The 17,691-nt window shown below is 42.8% G+C and overlaps 1 protein-coding gene across 2 annotated transcripts in view; it reads right to left on the reverse strand.

The window, feature by feature from the left end:
- The window catches only part of LOC135548584 (mediator of RNA polymerase II transcription subunit 13-like), a 119,347-nt gene that overhangs the window by 42,813 nt on the left and 58,843 nt on the right, over positions 1–17,691 (reverse strand). For both annotated transcript variants that reach the window (XM_064978336.1, XM_064978337.1), the window contains exon 4: positions 10,675–10,820. In XM_064978336.1, coding sequence (XP_064834408.1) covers positions 10,675–10,820 — 146 coding nt within the window. The remainder of the gene's footprint in view (positions 1–10,674; positions 10,821–17,691) is intronic.

Genomic DNA, 17,691 nt, shown 5'->3' on the forward strand with positions numbered 1-17,691 from the left:
CTAATCCAACGCTCTAACCACTAGGCTACCTGCCGCCCCAGATATCAATCAATCACATGTAATTAAAGCCTTTTTGCAGTAGCAGTTGTCGCAAAGTACTTTTTCAGTAATCCGGGCTAGACACCAAAGAGTGGACAACACCCTCACAGCTTAGGATAATAATTAAACAGAGAATAGTTGGGGATCATTACTTCCAGTTGTGCTCATTACTGTAGTGCAGGGGTTGTCAACTCGTTTTGTCGATTTTCAGTCACCACCCAATATTCGCATTGTGGAAAAAAAGAAGCCAAAATGTCATTCTAAAAACAATTTTTAATGCTATATTGATATTAACTGAAGCAACTATGGAAATAATTTCAAATAATTCAATTTTTTTAATTGTAATTTTTTAATTCAATTTTGACCATATTCTTGATGAAGAATGTTAATAAGCTCTGAAAGCACTGGCTAAAAGCTCTATATTGAAATACAGGGATTGAAGAAAAATAGCTCAGAGATTCAATTATTTCATTATTTTTACTACTTTCTACTTGCTTGTAGTTGTTTAGAAGTTTAAGTTCAGACTGGAGTATTATCATTGAGAATCGCTGTTGTAATGTTTGGCCCTGTCCCTGTGAGTATTGATCTGGCATAGTGGCTCACTGGCTGGACAGTATGGAGTTTCCAGAAGAGAGGGAGAAGGGGAGAAAGAGAAAGGGTAAGACAGACAGACAGACAGACAGACAGACAGACAGACAGACAGACAGGGATTCATCATCTCTCCTCCTTTGCCACATAACAGGAGCTGGCTGGTGGGCGTGAGGGAGGAGGGGAAGAGAAGGCAATCTCACAGGGAACACAGCGTATTAGAGAAAGAGAACATCTAGAACACAGGGTGCTGGCCAGCTAAACACAAGCCACTCAAGGTCAGGACCTTATAAGAAGGCTGGTCAATCTATATTCATTTCCCACCACACTGAGATTGGGTGGAGGGGACATAGTAAGTAGCAAGTGGATGGTGACCTCACCAGACAATCGAGTGAACATACAGTTTCCTCAGAGAATACAACAGGAAACAGACAGACTGACTGACTAACTGACTCATACACACCTCTGATGTTCTATGGGGTCCACTCCAGATCACACAATACAGCCAGGACTTCATTCATTCTAACATCCAACAACTGCTTCAGCAGAAATGGATTGACTATTGAGGAGAATCTAAGGTCATTTGCATTGCAGAAACACAAGCACTACACATCACAGAGAGAGTTTGAATTTAATTCCTGTTGATATGATTACTGCATACCCTTTCTCTTTGTGTGCGCATTTCTATTTGGAACCAAATAAAAAATATCTAGCAACGCAGGGGAAAAAGATCAAATCCAACACAATTATGGAAATGTTTCCTTTATCCCGCCCTCCCTCCCTCCCTCCCTCCCTCCCTCCCTACCTACCTCCTTCCATCTCCCCTTCTCTCTCTGTCTCCATCTCCCTGAAGACATGTCAAATATGCTCAGATCAGTTAAATGGGCTGAGAGTTCATTACATTCACTCTGCGCTGTTTTATGAGGTCATATCCTGAAGAGGCTGGAGCGCTCTACCGCACACTAAACCAAGCCTGTCAGAGGTGAGTGGTGGGGGAGAGAGGGAGGGAGACTAGCACACATCAGCCCATATCTGCCGCTACGCTCAATCTGCTAAACCAGACACAACTCGTGGCTAGAACACACACTTGCACACACCCTAGGAATTCAGCCTTTGGTTTGTACTGATGTCAAACACACAACATTACCCATTGGAAGATGGGGAGTGCTCTGACATACAGTACTGGTCACATCAGTGGTCCCACCAAAGTGCATTAAACACTGTATTTAATTAAAGATAAACATCTTTGATGACCAGAGGACAATTGACTCCACATTAAACCATTGATCCATTTGCCTGTGCAATATGGAATCAAACACATAGAGCAGCATGTCTTTCAGTCTGCCACCTCAAGTCCCCATACATGCTATGGACAGGTTGCTATATTGGTAAAAGAGCAGAGGCAGTACAGTACAGTAGCTAAGGGTCTGGCCCACTATCTGATAGACTTGACACACCCTGAGCTAGCATACATCTACACATCCAAGTATAACTGATCCAATTATGAAAGACAAGCACTGTAATTTTGAATTCCGTAAAGTGAGCACGAAAGAAGTAAAACAATTATTGTTGTCTGACAAGCCACAGGGGTCTGACAACTTGGATGGAAAATCACTAAGTATAATAGCGGATTATATCGCCACTCCTATTTGCCATATCTTCAATCTAAGCCTAGTGTAAAGTGTGTGCCCTCAGGCCTGGAGAGAAGCCAAAGTAATTCCGCTACCCAAGAATAGTAAAGCCGCCTTTACTGGCTCAAATAGCCAACCAATCAGCCTGATACCAGCCCTAAGTAAACTTTTTTGAGAAAAAAATGTTTGACCAGATGCAAGGCTATTTTACTGGAAACATATTGACAACAGACTTTCAGCACACTTAAAGGGAAGGACATTCAACAAGCACAGCACTTACACAAATGACTGATGATCGGCTGAGAGAAATTGATTATAAAGAGATTGTGGGAGCTGTTTTGTTAGACCTCAGTGTGGCTTTTCATATTATCGAACGTAGTCTGCTGATGGAACAACGTATGTGTTATGGCTTTACACCCCCTGCTATATTGTGGATAAAAAGTTGTCTAACAGAACACAGGGGGTGTTCTTTAATGGAAGCCTCTCCAACATAATTCAGGTAGAATCAGGAATTCCCCAAGGCAGCTGTCTAAGCACCTTACTTTTTTCAATATTTACTAATGACATAAGTAAAGCAAGTGTGTCTATGCATGAGGGTGACTTAACACTATACATGTCAGCTACTACAGTGAGTGAAATCACTGCAACACTTAACAAAGAGCTCCAGTTAGCTTCAGAATGGATGGCAAGGAATAAGTTAGATCTAAATTTATCAAACTAAAAGCATTTGTAATTGGGACAAATAATTTACTAAACCCTAAACCTCAACTAAATCTTGTAATAAATCATTTGGAATTTGAGCAAGTTGAGGTGACTAAACTGCTTGGACTAACCCTGGATTGTAAACTGTCATTGTCAAAACATGTTGATACAACAATGGGGAGAATTCTGTCCATAATAAAGCTCTGCTCTGCTTTTTTAACAACACTACCAACAAGGCAGGTCCTACATGATCTAGTTTTGTCGCACCTGTACTACTGTTCACCACAAAGAGAGACCTGTGAAAATTGCAATTGGCTCATATCAGGGCAGCATGGTTGGCCCTTAAATGTACAAAGATAGCTAACATTAATAATATGCATGCAAATCTTTCATGGCTCAAAGTGGAAGGAAGATTGACTTCATCACTACTTGTTTTTATAATACGTCTTGACATGCTGAATGTACCGAGATGTCTGTTTTAACTACTAGCACACAGCCATGCAAACCCCAGAAAACATGCCACTAAAGGTCTCTTCACAATCCCCAAGTCAAGAACAGATTATGGGAGTGCACAGTACTACATAGAGCCATGACCACATGGAACTAAATTCCACATCAGGTAACTGATGCAAGCAGTAGAATCAGATAAAAAAAACGGATAAAAATACACCTTGTGGACAAAAAGAAAAACCGAAAGATCTATGTACAGTGTGTGCAAATGTAGAAGAGTAGGGAGGTAAGGCAATAAATAGGCCATAGAGGCGAAACATAATTACAACTTTAATACAAAAGTGATATATGTGCAGATGATGATGTGCAAGTAGAGATACTGGGGTGCAAAAGAGCAAGAGGGTAAGTAATAATATGGGGATGAAGTAGTCGGGTGTTCTATTTACAGATTGGTTGTGTACAGGTGCAGTGATCGGTAAGCTGCTCTGACAGCTGATACTTGAAGTTAGAGAGGGATATATAAGACTAGAGCTTCAGAGATTTTTGCAATTTGTTCCAGTCATTGTCAGTAGAGCACTGGCAGGAAAGGCGACCAAAGGAAGTGTTGGCTTTGGGGATGACCAGTGCAATATACCAGTTAGAGCGGGTGCAAGGGGTGGGTGATGCTATGGTAACCAGTGAGCTGAGATAAGGCGGGGCTTTACCTAGCAAAGACAACGAGAGCATAGAGGTCGCAGTGGTGGGTAGTATATGGGGCTTTGGAGATAAAACGCAAATGATTTAATCCTTCCAATATATTTTTTTAAAACATTTGTTACGAATTGAACTTTAATTAAATGAGTTGACTCTTCACATGAGATGATTTCACTGAACAACAAAAGAAAGGGATTATTGAATGATCCCCAGTGATACATCGCATCTCCCAAAAACGTTTTCAATATATATCTGTAAAATTATAGTCTAGAAACTAACGCTTTGGTTGGCTTCCTCTCAGGCTTCCATGTCTTCTCCCTGGCCCTCCTCAATGTCCACCTCTTGAACATCAGACTCTGAGGCCTCATCTTCAGTGTCACTTTCCAACCTTGTTGAAGATGACTCATTGTCAAGCTCAAAAAGCCTCAAATTTGCCAGGATGGCCAACAATTTGTCAACCTGTGTATTGGTCAGCCTGTTGCGTGCTTTGGTGTGTGTTCCCAAACAAGGACCAGTTGCGCTCTGAGGCGGCTGATGTTGGTGGGATTTGGAGGATGATGGAGGCAACGGGGGAAAGACCCTCAGAACCACAAAGTCCCTTCCACCAGGTGGCTGATGAGATATGTTGGCATGACTACCATATTGCATCTCCATCCCAAAGCACATGCTTGAAAGTGTACTTCGCCAGACTGCCAAGAACCTTGCCCTCATCCAGGTCAAGGTGGCGAGACAAGGTAGTGATGACACCATAGGCGTTGTTGATCTCTGCACCAGACAGGATGCTCTTAACAGCATACTTGGGGTCCAACATGTATGGGTTTCAGGCAGAAGTCTTCACGCTTTTTGATGTATTTCAGAACTGCAGTTTCATCTGCTTGGAGCAACAGTGAAGTGGGCAGGGCGGTACGGATTTCTTCTCTTACATCTGCAAGCAGAGTCTGAACATCAGACAGGATGGCATTGTCTCCCTCAATCCGTGCAATGGCTACTGCTATAGGTTTCAGGAGTTTCAGGCTGCTTACCACTCTCTCCCAAAATACACCATCCAGGATGATCCTCTTGATGGGGATGTCCATTCGGCAGACTGTGATATGGCCATTTCTTGAAGGGACTCCTTCCCCCCCAGGAGACTGTCACATGATGACAACACCACACCAACGGGTGTTGCTGGGCAGCTTCAATGTGGTGCTCTATTTCTTCTGACCTTGCTTGGTGAGGTAGATTGCTGCTGTTACTTGATGAACCTTCACATACCTAACCATTTCCTTGGCTCTCTTGTAGAGTGTCTCCATTGTTTTCAGTGCCATGATGTCCTTGAGGAGCAGATTCAAAGCATGAGCAGCACAGCCAATGGGTGTGATGTGAGGGTAGGACTCCACTTTAGACCAAGCATCCTTCATGTTTGCAGCATTGTCTGTCACCAGTGAAAATAACTTCTGTTGTCCAAGGTCATTGATGACTGCCTTCAGCTCATCTGCAATGTAGAGACCGGTGTGTCTGTTGTCCCTTGTGTCTCTGCTCTTGTAGAATACTGGTTGAGGGGTGGTGATGATGTAGTTAATTATTCCTTTCCCACGAACATTCGACCAACCATCAGAGTTGATTGCAATACAGTCTGCTTCCTCTATGATTTGCTTGATCTTCACTTGAACTCTGTTGAACTCTGCATCCAGCAAATGAGTAGATAAAGCATGTCTGGTTGGAGGGGTGTCAGCTGGGCAAAGAACATTCACAAATCTCTTCCAATACACATGGCCTGTGAGCATCAGAGTTGAACCAGTTGCATACACAACTCGAGCAAGACATTCATCAGTATTTCTCTGACTACGTTCCTCCATTGAGTCAAAAACCTTCTGATTCCAGGAGGACCATGAGCTGTTGCTATCGATAAGGTGTCTGATTCATCATTTTCACCTCAAATAGAAGGAGAAGGACTTTTGTCAGAGGTTGCTTGTTGTGAGCGCTGAGGGAACTTTATGCACTTGGCCAGATGATTCTACATCTCTGTTGCATTCTTCACATATGATTTTGAACAGTATTTGCAAATGTACACAGCTTTTCCTTCTACATTAGCTGCAGTGAAATGTCTACACACATCAGATAGTGCCCGTGGCATTTTCCTGTAAAGATTCTAAATAAAATTGTAAAATAAATAAAAATACAATTCCATGTACAGACAAGTAGTTAACCTCTTGGAACTCTAGGGGCAGTATTTCATTTTTGGATAAAAAAACATTCCCGTTTTAACTAAGATATTTTGTCACGAAAAGATGCTCGACTATGTATATAATTGACAGCTTTGGAAAGAAAACACTCTGACGTTTCCAAAAATGCAAAGATATTATCTGTGAGTGCCACAGAACTGATGCTACAGGCGAAACCAAGATGAAACTTCAAACAGAAAATGAGCAAAATTTTTGAAGCGCTGTTTTCCAATGTCTACTTATATGGCTGTGAATGCGGCAGGAATGAGCCTACAATTTCTGCCGTTTCCGCAAGGTGTCTGCAGCATTGTGACGTATTTGTAGGCATATCATTGGAAGATTGACCATAAGAGACCACATTTACCAGGTGTCCGCCCGGTGTCCTGCGTCGAAATTGGTGCGCAAACTTCAGCTGCAAGTATTTTTCCATGTGATTGAGAGGAGAAAGCAGACTTCCACGAACGATATATCAATGAAGAGATATGTGAAAAACACCTTGAGGATTGATTCTAAACAATGTTTGCCATGTTTCAGTCGATATTATGGAGTTAATTAATTTGGTAAAATTTTGGCGTTTTGGTGACTGAATTTGTTGGTAGCAAAACGTGATGTACAAAACGGAGCGATTTCTCCTACACAAAGCATTTTTCAGGAAAAACTGAACATTTGCTATCTAACTGAGAGTCTCCTCATTGAAAACATCCAAAGTTCTTCAAAGGTCAATGATTTTATTTGAATGCTTTTCTGGTTTATGTGAAAATGTTGCCCGCTAAATGCTACGCTAAATGCTATGCTAGCTATCAATACTCTTACACAAATGCTTGTTTTGCTATGGTTGAAAAGCATATTTTGAAAATCTGAGATGACAGTGTTGTTAAGAAAGGGCTAAGCTTGAGAGCTAGCATATTTATTTCATTTCATTTGCGATTTTTATGAATAGTTAACGTTGTGTTATGCTAATGAGCTTGAGGCTATAACTGGATACAGGTTTTTTTCGTAGCCAAACGTGAACAAAACGGAGCGATTTGTCCTACACAAATAATATTTTTTTGAAAAACTGAACATTTGCTATCTAACTGAGAGTCTCCTCATTGAAAACATCTGAAGTTCTTCAAAGGTAAATTATTTTATTTGAATGCTTTTCTTGTTTTTGTGAAAATGTTGCTGGCTGAATTCTAGGCTTATAGCTATGCTAGCTATCAATACTCTTACACAAATGCTTGTTTAGCTATAGTTCAAAAGCATATTTTGAAAATCTGAGATGACTGTGTTGTTAACAAAAGTCTAAGCTTGAGAGCAAATATATTTATTTCATTTCATTTGCGATTTTCATGAATAGTTAACGTTGCGTTATGCTAATGAGCTTGAGGCTATAAATAGGATCCCGGATACGGGATTGCTCGTCGCATGAAGTTAAGCAGTTCGATTAAACAACTGCTTTGTAAGATACATTTTTTTAAAGGAAACATGTACGGAAACAGGTGAATTAACACTCCTCAGTTAGCAGGCTCAAGCAAGCTAAAACCCACATGGTAGCAAAAACTTACTAGCAGAAATTAAAAAGTTAGAAATTATTTAAACACTTTGCTGTAGGCTACTATTTACTAGTTAACAAAAAATCATGTATGTCATATAAAATATATTCACCCCACCAAGAATTGTAATCAAAACTTACCAGAAAACATGTTGTCCTTGGCTCAGACAGTGTATTAGTGTGGGCTCAAAAGCATCTCATTAGTGTGCAAATGACTTAAATGTAAATGTAAATGTGCAAGATCTTGAGAATAAGCTGTACATGTGATGGAAGAGTGCACTGTACATGCAGAGGGTTGCAATTCCATTGAATTGTGGATAGTTTAACCAAAATATGCCACAAGACCTAGAATTGCCTTATGTTTATCCCACAAAAAAGGTTCACTGTTATAAGCTAACTTTTTTAAATGAATTTAAGCAAAATTCCCGGGCTTAACTTTCCATTGAAATTTACCAGAAAAATTTGCAATCCCACTAGTGACTAAAGAGAGAGTGAGAGAGTCACACAGTGTAGTGCTATGCTGTGCTGTGTAGATCTATCTACCTATCGACATGCAAAAAAACAATCCCTCTCTACCATTACTGGAAGTACGTTCAATAACCTGCTATTGATTATATAGACCAGCAGGCTTTAATATAAGAAAATTAGAATATTTCATTTATACACTTTATTCAGACAGCTGGAAACAGAAGGGGAGACAGGCAAGTGGGAAAACAGTAGGAAGGGTGGATACGGGGATTAAACCTGGTCTGCGGCGGGGAGTTGAGTATATGTGACTGGCTGGGAGCGGTAGGCCTACCGCTAAACCACAGGCTCTGCACAACTAGTTTTCCCTGTGCCGCAATGCCGCTGCGCTCCAGTCAGATCAGAGAATGGACAAAGTGATCACCATTATTAGGTGGGTGGAGAGGGGATGCAGGGGGGCTGAGGAATTACTCAGTCTAACTGAGAGAGGAGTTGAGAGGAAGAGAAGAGCGGAGGTGGCATTTTGTTCCCTAACCTAAGGCAAAGCCCTTGTGCCTGGTGTAATGATCGCTTCTTCAAGCTTCCCTCCCCCTCCTTCTCCTCTGTAGTGAGGGAGCCTCTCTCTCTCACTCTCTTTCTTTTGTTGGGATCTCTTTTGTTGCGGTGTAGTCTCTCCCACTTCTCTGTGTGTCTGTGTTATACACGCTGCCGGGCGCTGTCTTTGCTGCTGCCGTTGGGCCCCGCTAATTGTACTGATGTCTACAGCAGCAGAGCTCAGCTAGTGGGGACAGCCCTCTGAGGGCTAGAAGGAGGGAGGGAGAAGAGTTTGAGGAAGGTGGAGGGAGAGGGAGAACAAGAAGAGGAGTAGAATGGGAGGTGGTGGTGGCAGGGGAGAGGTGGAGGTATTTGGGAAGGGTACGTGAGGAGGAGTAGGAAAAGGACAGGGAAAAGCCAGAAGAAGGGGAAAGAGAGGGGAGGGACAGAGAGAGGTGTGAGAGGGCTGCTGGTGGCACATCATTACTGTCAGGCTGTTTGATGAAGCGAGGCGGAGCGGAGGAGAGGAGCGGAGAAGAGGGGCCTGGTCTTAATACCTGAGGATTACCCTTGTCTTCTATTAGATACACGACACAGAGCAGAGAGAACAGAGCAGTGTGTGTGTGTGTGTGTGTGTGTGTTTTGGTTTTATTATCCTTGTGGGTACCAGAAGTCCTCACAAGGATAGTAATAATTGGAGACATTTTTTGCCAGAACAAGGGTTACAAGTAGGGTTTAGTGTTGTCATGATACCAGAAACCGATACACAGTTTAGCATCACATTACTCGATACCATCACGATACTCGATACCAAAACGCTACCAAGGCAAATAAAGAAGGCATATTAGCCAAAGTCACTGAATGACACTTTATCCAGAGACATAAACTCAGCTACTGCTCTGTTCAATCATTGGGCATCTTTTGAGTTCAATATCATTACATTTGCAATTTTTTTGAGACAGCCATCTACAGATTAATGAATCAATTATACAATCATACAATCAATTTGACTTTGTTTTTACCAATCTAACTACGTAATGGTAATCATTTATTTCAGTAGTAAACTGGGCAAATCAAGATGGAGCCTTGGCCTATTCACAATAGCATATTAAATAGGATACGATGACCAAATAAGTTCATTATTAAACTTTTTGGTGGCAATCAGCTTTGAAATTGGCATGTTTTGCGTTGTGGTTTGCATATTTTCACAAACAATGTTAGCTTTAGCTGTCAGCCAGCAAGGAAAGTTAGCCTACAAAGCTGGACGTTACGTTACAAGTGTTCTAGCCTGTATGGACATTGTTTTGCGAACAGTAATGAACAGTTTCAACCTTTCTACATGCCGTGTCACATTATTCAAGTGTGTTAACATCTGTGCATCATGATTGGGGAGCTAACATGATGCAGCCCAGACTCCCAGTACAGGCTAGCAACAAGGGGTTGGCTGTGCTGGTAGACAGGGTTGTTCTGTGAGACACATTTGACAGAAGTACCGAAAGTAACCCAAATTCTAGTTCCAAACCGTTTTTCATGTTCTAGTATCAAAAAAGTATCAATGTTTTGGTATACCGTGCAACACTATTAGGGTTAGGGGTTACATTTAGGAGTTAGGATTAGGGGTTTGGTGTTAAGGTTAGGGGTTATGGAAAATAGGATTTTGAATGGGAATCAACTGTTTGGTCCCCACACGGAAAGTTTAAAAAAACGTGTGTGTGTGTGTGTGTGTGTGTGTGTGTGTGTGTGTCTGCATGCCTGCATGCGTGCGCCTGTGTGCATCTGCATGTGTGTGTGTGTGTGTGTGTGTCCACATGTGTGTACACTCCACTCCACCCACCTTGGAAGGGGCTGGAGGCCTGCTGGGCCAGGGTGAGGTGCTCGTCACTCAGGTGGTAGACAGGCTGGTGCTGGTTGATCTCCACGCTGGTGCACACGTTACTCTCCCCGTGGAGGAAGAAGGGGAACGAGCACGACAGGTGTTCACTGTGGAGGGAGAGAAAGACAGAGAGAGTACAGAGTGTGTCATTTTAACTCAGATGGACCATTCTAGGAGCGAATGTGTGTGAACTGTTGAATGGATGACACAACAGAGCAGGAGTAGAGGGAGGACGAGAAGAGAGAGAGAGTGAGAAAGGGCAAAACACTCAATTTCCCTGCTAATGGAGGGGTGGAGGAGCGGAGAGAGAGCATGAAGAGGAGGAAGATTAAAAAGGAGCTCTCTCTTTTGTGGGAGATTACAATGACATCTTTGAGCCATGGAAAGCTCTAACAAGACCATTCTCCTGGCTGGAATACAATAGGAGGAGGGGTTAGGGAACTGATATAATGGAGACATAACATAACATGACATCACAAAACAAACAAATCAAGTCGTTTCACCGGTGGAACATAGAACTTAACCACTTTACAGTATTATTCTCATACTACAGAAGAATGCTGTCTGTACCGTAGTGTGTGTGTATGCTTGTGTGTTGATTTTGGATTTGTTGTTGGCACTCCAAGTGACCAACAAAGAGGGCGAACCCTGGCTCACACTGGAATGCCATCAAAGACATGAGCTATTGAGAACACTAACCTACACATCCAGAGTTACAGAATGCCATCAAAGACGTGAGCTCTTGAGAACACTAACCTACACATACAGAGTTACAGACATGCCATCCAAATCTCTGACGTTGAAAAAGACACCTGCCAGTGCCAGCATGACTTCAACTGTGTTGAGAGGACGTGAGAGAGATAGAGGGAGTAGGGAAAGAAATGAGAGGGAGTAAGACAGATGGAAAAGTGACAGGGAAAAATAGCATGCGAGAGAGACATGGACTATTGTCTCTGTTTCTCTGTGTCTGCTTCCTCTCATTCTACGCAGCACAGCCAACTGACAGATGACCAAATGAAAGTGGACGCAGTAAATTTGGGAGAGGATCAAAGAAGGGGGTGCCTTTTTCGAGGATTTGGTTAAGCAAATATCTCTCCCTCTCTCTACCGCTCGCACTCTCTCTCTCTCTCACTCCCTCTATCCCTGGCAGAGTTGCTGCTGCAGAGGATGAAAACAAAGAAGGAGAAAGAAAAAAGGAGAGACAGAAGTGAGGGGATCAGACTAATAATATAGTATGATCATGAGAGGGTCTGAGGAGCTAAGTGGCACGAGGCTGGAGGAGAGAGGAGACAGCATGTCTCCTACGAGAGGATAATACCTCAGCTGTATATAAACATTTACACCACAGAGAGTATTTGTGTACCCGACATGCACTAACAAGGATAGACTACACAACAGAAATAAGTCAGTGACTTGATTGTATTATCCTTGATCGTTGTCTGAATGTATGTAACTACTGAATGTACTTTTTTTTTAAATGGTCAAATCAATGAAATCAATCAATACCAAGAGAGGTGTTGCCATATCATATCAGCTGTGATACGCATTGAAAAGAATTCACCAATGATAACAGTCACCATAACTTCTCCCCTTGTATGAATTGTTTTGTTCATAAGATGGATAAAAGAGTGGGATAGCAACAAGCAACAACAAGGAGCTGAACACATTCCTGATGGCTGATGACTAGGCCACACCCCGGGACGTTAGTTTCTTTTCCACAATGAGTCTGGATCTGAGTACCTGGCCCTTCAATGAATGCGAACACATTCGTGGCCATCTGATTGGACCAGAAACCAATGGGTTGAGCCAGAACCAGAACACACGTGAGTAAATTCATCATTGGCTTTGACACTCTGATTGATTGGAGACGATTGTTTTGTGCAACACCCCTCGTGCCCCTTGTCACCACAAACGACTTCAATGATGGCCGTGTCAGACTAAAAGATGTGGTGAACGACAGAGCAGTGGAAGTATTTTGTTTGAGTCGCCAGGCTAGATGGCTGTAGCATCAGAGAAGTCTTTCCCTATGTTTAGGGCATGTTAACAGAGCTGCTCGACTCTTTAATGTCTCCAGGCTCAGACGTAGTAGTAGTAAACCCATCACTACAGACACAGTAGTAAAAGCATCAGCACAGACAAACACATTTCCTCACTGCTGTCTGTCTATGAAGCAGAATCACTCCTCTTTTTCTCTCTGCTCAGACATTTAAGCTGCTGTTAGGTTCCCACAGAGCAGCCTGTCTCTTCCTGCCCTGGGGCCTGATTGACTAGAAGGTCACTGTGTGAGGGTCTCTCTCTGCCCCCAGGGCAGACTGACTAGAAGGTCACTGTGTGAGGGTCTCTCCCTGCCCCCTGGGCAGACTGACTAGAAGGTCATAGAGGGAGGGTCTCTCCATGCCCCCAGAGCAGACTGACTAGGGGTGGATTTACATGAGTAAAATATGTCTGGTGAGATCTATCTTCAAAAGACTGCCCCATAGAGAGAGACTGTGTGCCATAGTGAGAGAATGTGTGCCATAGAGAGAGACTGGATGCCATAGAGAGAAGACTGGATGCCAAAGAGAGAAGACTGGATGCCATAGAGAGAAGACTGGATGCCAAAGAGAGAAGACTGAATGCCATAGAGAGAAGACTGAATGCCATAGAGAGAAGACTGGATGCCATAGAGAGACAGGGTGCCATAGAGAGACTGGGGGCCACAGAGAGAAGACTGAATGACATACAGAGAAGACTGGATGCCATAGAGAGAGACTGTGTGCCATAGAGAGAAGACTGAATGCCATAGAGAGAAGACTGGATGCCATAGAGAGACAGGGTGCCATAGAGAGACTGGGGGCCACAGAGAGAAGACTGAATGACATACAGAGAAGACTGGATGCCATAGAGAGAGACTGTGTGCCATAGAGAGAGACTGGGTGTCATAGGAAAGACTGGGTACAATAGAGAGAGACTGGGTTCCATAGAGAGAGACGGTGTGCCAAAGAGAAGACTGGATGCCATAGAGAGAGACTGTGTGCCATATAGAAGACTGGATGCCATAGAGAGAGACTGTGTGCCAAAGAGAAGACTGGATGCCATAGAGAGAGACTGTGTGCCATAGAGAGAGAGTGGGTGTCATAGGAAAGACTGGGTTCCATAGAGAGAGACTGAGTTCCATAGAGAGAGACTGTGTGCCAAAGAGAAGACTGGATGCCATAAAGAGAGACTGTGCCATAGAGAGAGAGTGGGTGTCATAGGAAGAACTGGGTACCATAGAGAGAGACTGTGGTTCCATAGAGAGAGACTGTGTGCCATAGAGAAAGACTGTGTGCCATAGAGGAAGACTGGATGCCATAGAGAGAAGACTGGGTGCCATAGAGAGAGACTGGATGCCATAGAGAGAGACTGGGTGCCATAGAGAAAGAGCAAAATGAAGAACACCGCAAGATCAGAATCAGCTAACATAAAAGAGCCCTGACAGCCAGGAGAGTGACTGCCAGATCAGAGTCAGCTAATATAAAAGAGCCCTGACAGCCAGGAGAGTGACTGCCAGATCAGAGTCAGCTAATATAAAAGAGCCCTGACAGCCAGGAGAGTGACTGGCAGATCAGTCAGCTAATATAAAAGAGCCCTGACAGCCAGGAGAGTGACTGCCAGATCAGAGTCAGCTAATATAAAAGAGCCCTGACAGCCAGGAGAGTGACTGCCAGATCAGAGTCAGCTAATATAAAAGAGCCCTGACAGCCAGGAGAGTGACTGCCAGATCAGAGTCAGCTAATATAAAAGAGCCCTGACAGCCAGGAGAGTGACTGCCAAATCAGAGTCAGCTAATATAAAAGAGCCCTGACAGCCAGGAGAGTGACCGCCAGATCAGAGTCAGCTAATATAAAAGAGCCCTGACAGCCAGGAGAGTGACTGCCAGATCAGAGTCAGCTCATATAAAAGAGACCTGACAGCCAGGAGAGTGACTGCCAGATCAGAGTCAGCTAATATAAAGAGCCCTGACAGCCAGGAGAGTGACTGCCAGATCAGAGTCAGCTAATATAAAAGAGCCCTGACAGCCAGGAGAGTGACTGCCAGATCAGAGTCAGCTAATATAAAAGAGCCCTGACAGCCAGGAGAGTGACTGCCAAATCAGAGTCAGCTAATATAAAAGAGCCCTGACAGCCAGGAGAGTGACCGCCAGATCAGAGTCAGCTAATATAAAAGAGCCCTGACAGCCAGGAGAGTGACTGCCAGATCAGAGTCAGCTCATATAAAAGAGACCTGACAGCCAGGAGAGTGACTGCCAGATCAGAGTCAGCTAATATAAAAGAGCCCTGACAGCCAGGAGAGTGACTGCCAGATCAGAGTCAGCTCATATAAAAGAGCCCTGACAGCCAGGAGAGTGACTGCCAGATCAGAGTCAGCTCATATAAAAGAGCCCTGACAGCCAGGAGAGTGACTGCCAGATCAGAGTCAGCTAATATAAAAAAGCCCTGACAGCCAGGAGTGACTGCCAGATCAGAGTCAGCTAATATAAAAGAGCCCTGACAGCCAGGAGAGTGACTGCCAGATCAGAGTCAGCTAATATAAAAGAGCCCTGACAGCCAGGAGAGTGACTGCTAGGTAATACAGGAGTAATAAATATTGCCACCCATTGGCTGTGAATGGGAAACAGGCTCTGTTAGTAAGGTGTGTCATGCCTGCCCAGAAGTAGAGCGTTGATCCTCTCGGGCCTCCTGTGATGTGTGTGTGTCTGGACTGTTGAGGCAAGGTGGGGCAGGGAGCCAACAATTCAGCGAGCGAGGAGGCCTCACACCTCTCCTTTATTATCTAGGAGAAAAGATATCACACGCACACATACACACACTCACTCACAGAGGTGTAGTGGAGGGTATCCGCTGTATATTAGTGTTGCGCATTAACCGACAAGTCAGTTATTGTTCATTTTTTTAACAACTAATTGATGGTCTGTTTTTTTTTCTTGTGTGAGCTCAATGCACAGTTTCTGTAGTGATAAATCAGATCAAGTGCGATCAAGTTACTGTGCGACGTAATAGGGAGTTGTAGTTTCCAACAGGACAATTTTCCACATAGTTTATAGCAGAAAACATGGTAATTAACAATAATGACCATAATCCATTGCATGCCGACTTGTCCGGTATGTGTTTATTTTACGTCTGACAGAAGAATGCGCGATTAAGAGGGATAGAACAGTTGTTTCATACTAAAATAGTGATTTTGTCAGACAACATAGGCAGCATCTCTATCGAGATGAAATTATGACATGGAATGAAATAAGTCATCAAATGTAATATACACAATAACTGAAATATTTTAATAAAGTCAAATAATGTGAATAAATGATGGTTAAGAAGTGTTTTGAAGTAATGGCAGTCACTACTATCATTGGGCTTGTATTAATTGTTTTATTCTGTGTTGTTACAGCATTTAACCCACATAATGCATTGTGCATTTAATGTACAAAAAGAAAATCTAAACCTGAAATTTAATTGACCTCAAAAAGCACCAATCACTCTGCACTACTGTCACTTGTTTTTTAGTGGGAATTACATATACTCGCTTCTTATTCCCCACTGTGCGTACCAAAGTAGTGTCGTGAAGGTATACGCCATATCAATTAACACTTTAGACCCTAATTGAATTATAGAATGATGCTGTAAATTACTGAAACATTTCAAGATAAAGCAAATTTTGTCACATATTTCAAATAAACAGAACAAATGACAATCACAAGTTAGCTTAGTTTTAAAGAGCACAACCTCTTCTTTAATATGACACCACATTCATGTCAATAGGAATAACACTCATATTGTCTTCATTTGTGTAAATACACGCTATCAAAAAAACAATTAACAGAACAAAAAAACTATAGTTTTTAAATTGTAGTAAATTTGACTAAATTACCCACTCAAAATGTACCAAGTATAATATATTTATTTATTTTACATATAAATAAATATATTTATCCAAAATGTAACATGATGACAATATTGAGAAAGTATTTCAAAACCCACACAAAGTAGGCTATTTGTTTGACAACGAATCTTACTTCTGTAACAATGTAAAAATACAAACAACTATTCAGAGACTGTTTCAAAATGTAGGTAACTGTCACGACTTCCGCCGAAGTCGGTCCCTCTCCTTGATCGGGCGGCGTTCGACGTCACCGGCCTTCTAGCCATCGCCGATCCACTTTTGATTTCCATTTGTTTTGTCTTTGTTTTACACACCTGGTTTCAATTCCCCAATTACATGTTCATTATTTAACCCTCTGTTTTCCCCATGGTTTTTGTGTGTGTTTGTTTGTTGTTTTTTGGTCCGTATTGTGGGCACGGTATTATCGACTTGTATTTGAAAGTCTTGAGTAAATGTACATGTATTAGTCATCTCTGTTGTCCTGCGCCTGAATCCTCTGCACCAGCTACACCCAGACCTATTACAGTAACCTCTCTAATAAGATTTGGTACAGACCAGGGCTGACACAAAATGTGGAAAGAGTAACCTACTTCGACAACAATTCATTGAATGCAACAGCTAAAGACACAGATAATGAAGATACAAAACAACAACTGTTCAGAGACAATAAAAGATTTGTAGGACGAATTCATACTGTATTTCACACTGTCGCTTAAGTGTTTGCATTTAGTCTACAACTTCTGGAGGCACGGCCCCATCCTGCAAGTGGCACAGAACACGTAGAACACCCAAAGGAGGTTTCTACACATCTCCCACACTTTGCCCTGCGTCCTCTCCGAATGCACACCACACACGCTATCTAGCGCCCTTCAAACTTCACCTGAGTTACAACTTGGTCCACACACCCTGGTGCCACACTCTTGTCTCCCCTCTTCCTGCCACTGTAGCCATATCACAAAGTGAATGCACATGCTGCATTTTGAATGACTTCTGGGAACAGCACCCGCGGCTTCTGAGAATGGGCCTTTGCAGAGTCCCCCAGACAATGTAGAATTTATGATGGCAATGTTGAGCATC

The sequence above is a fragment of the Oncorhynchus masou genome, chromosome 11 (assembly GCF_036934945.1).
Source record: "Oncorhynchus masou masou isolate Uvic2021 chromosome 11, UVic_Omas_1.1, whole genome shotgun sequence".
Classification (NCBI taxonomy): domain Eukaryota; kingdom Metazoa; phylum Chordata; class Actinopteri; order Salmoniformes; family Salmonidae; genus Oncorhynchus; species Oncorhynchus masou.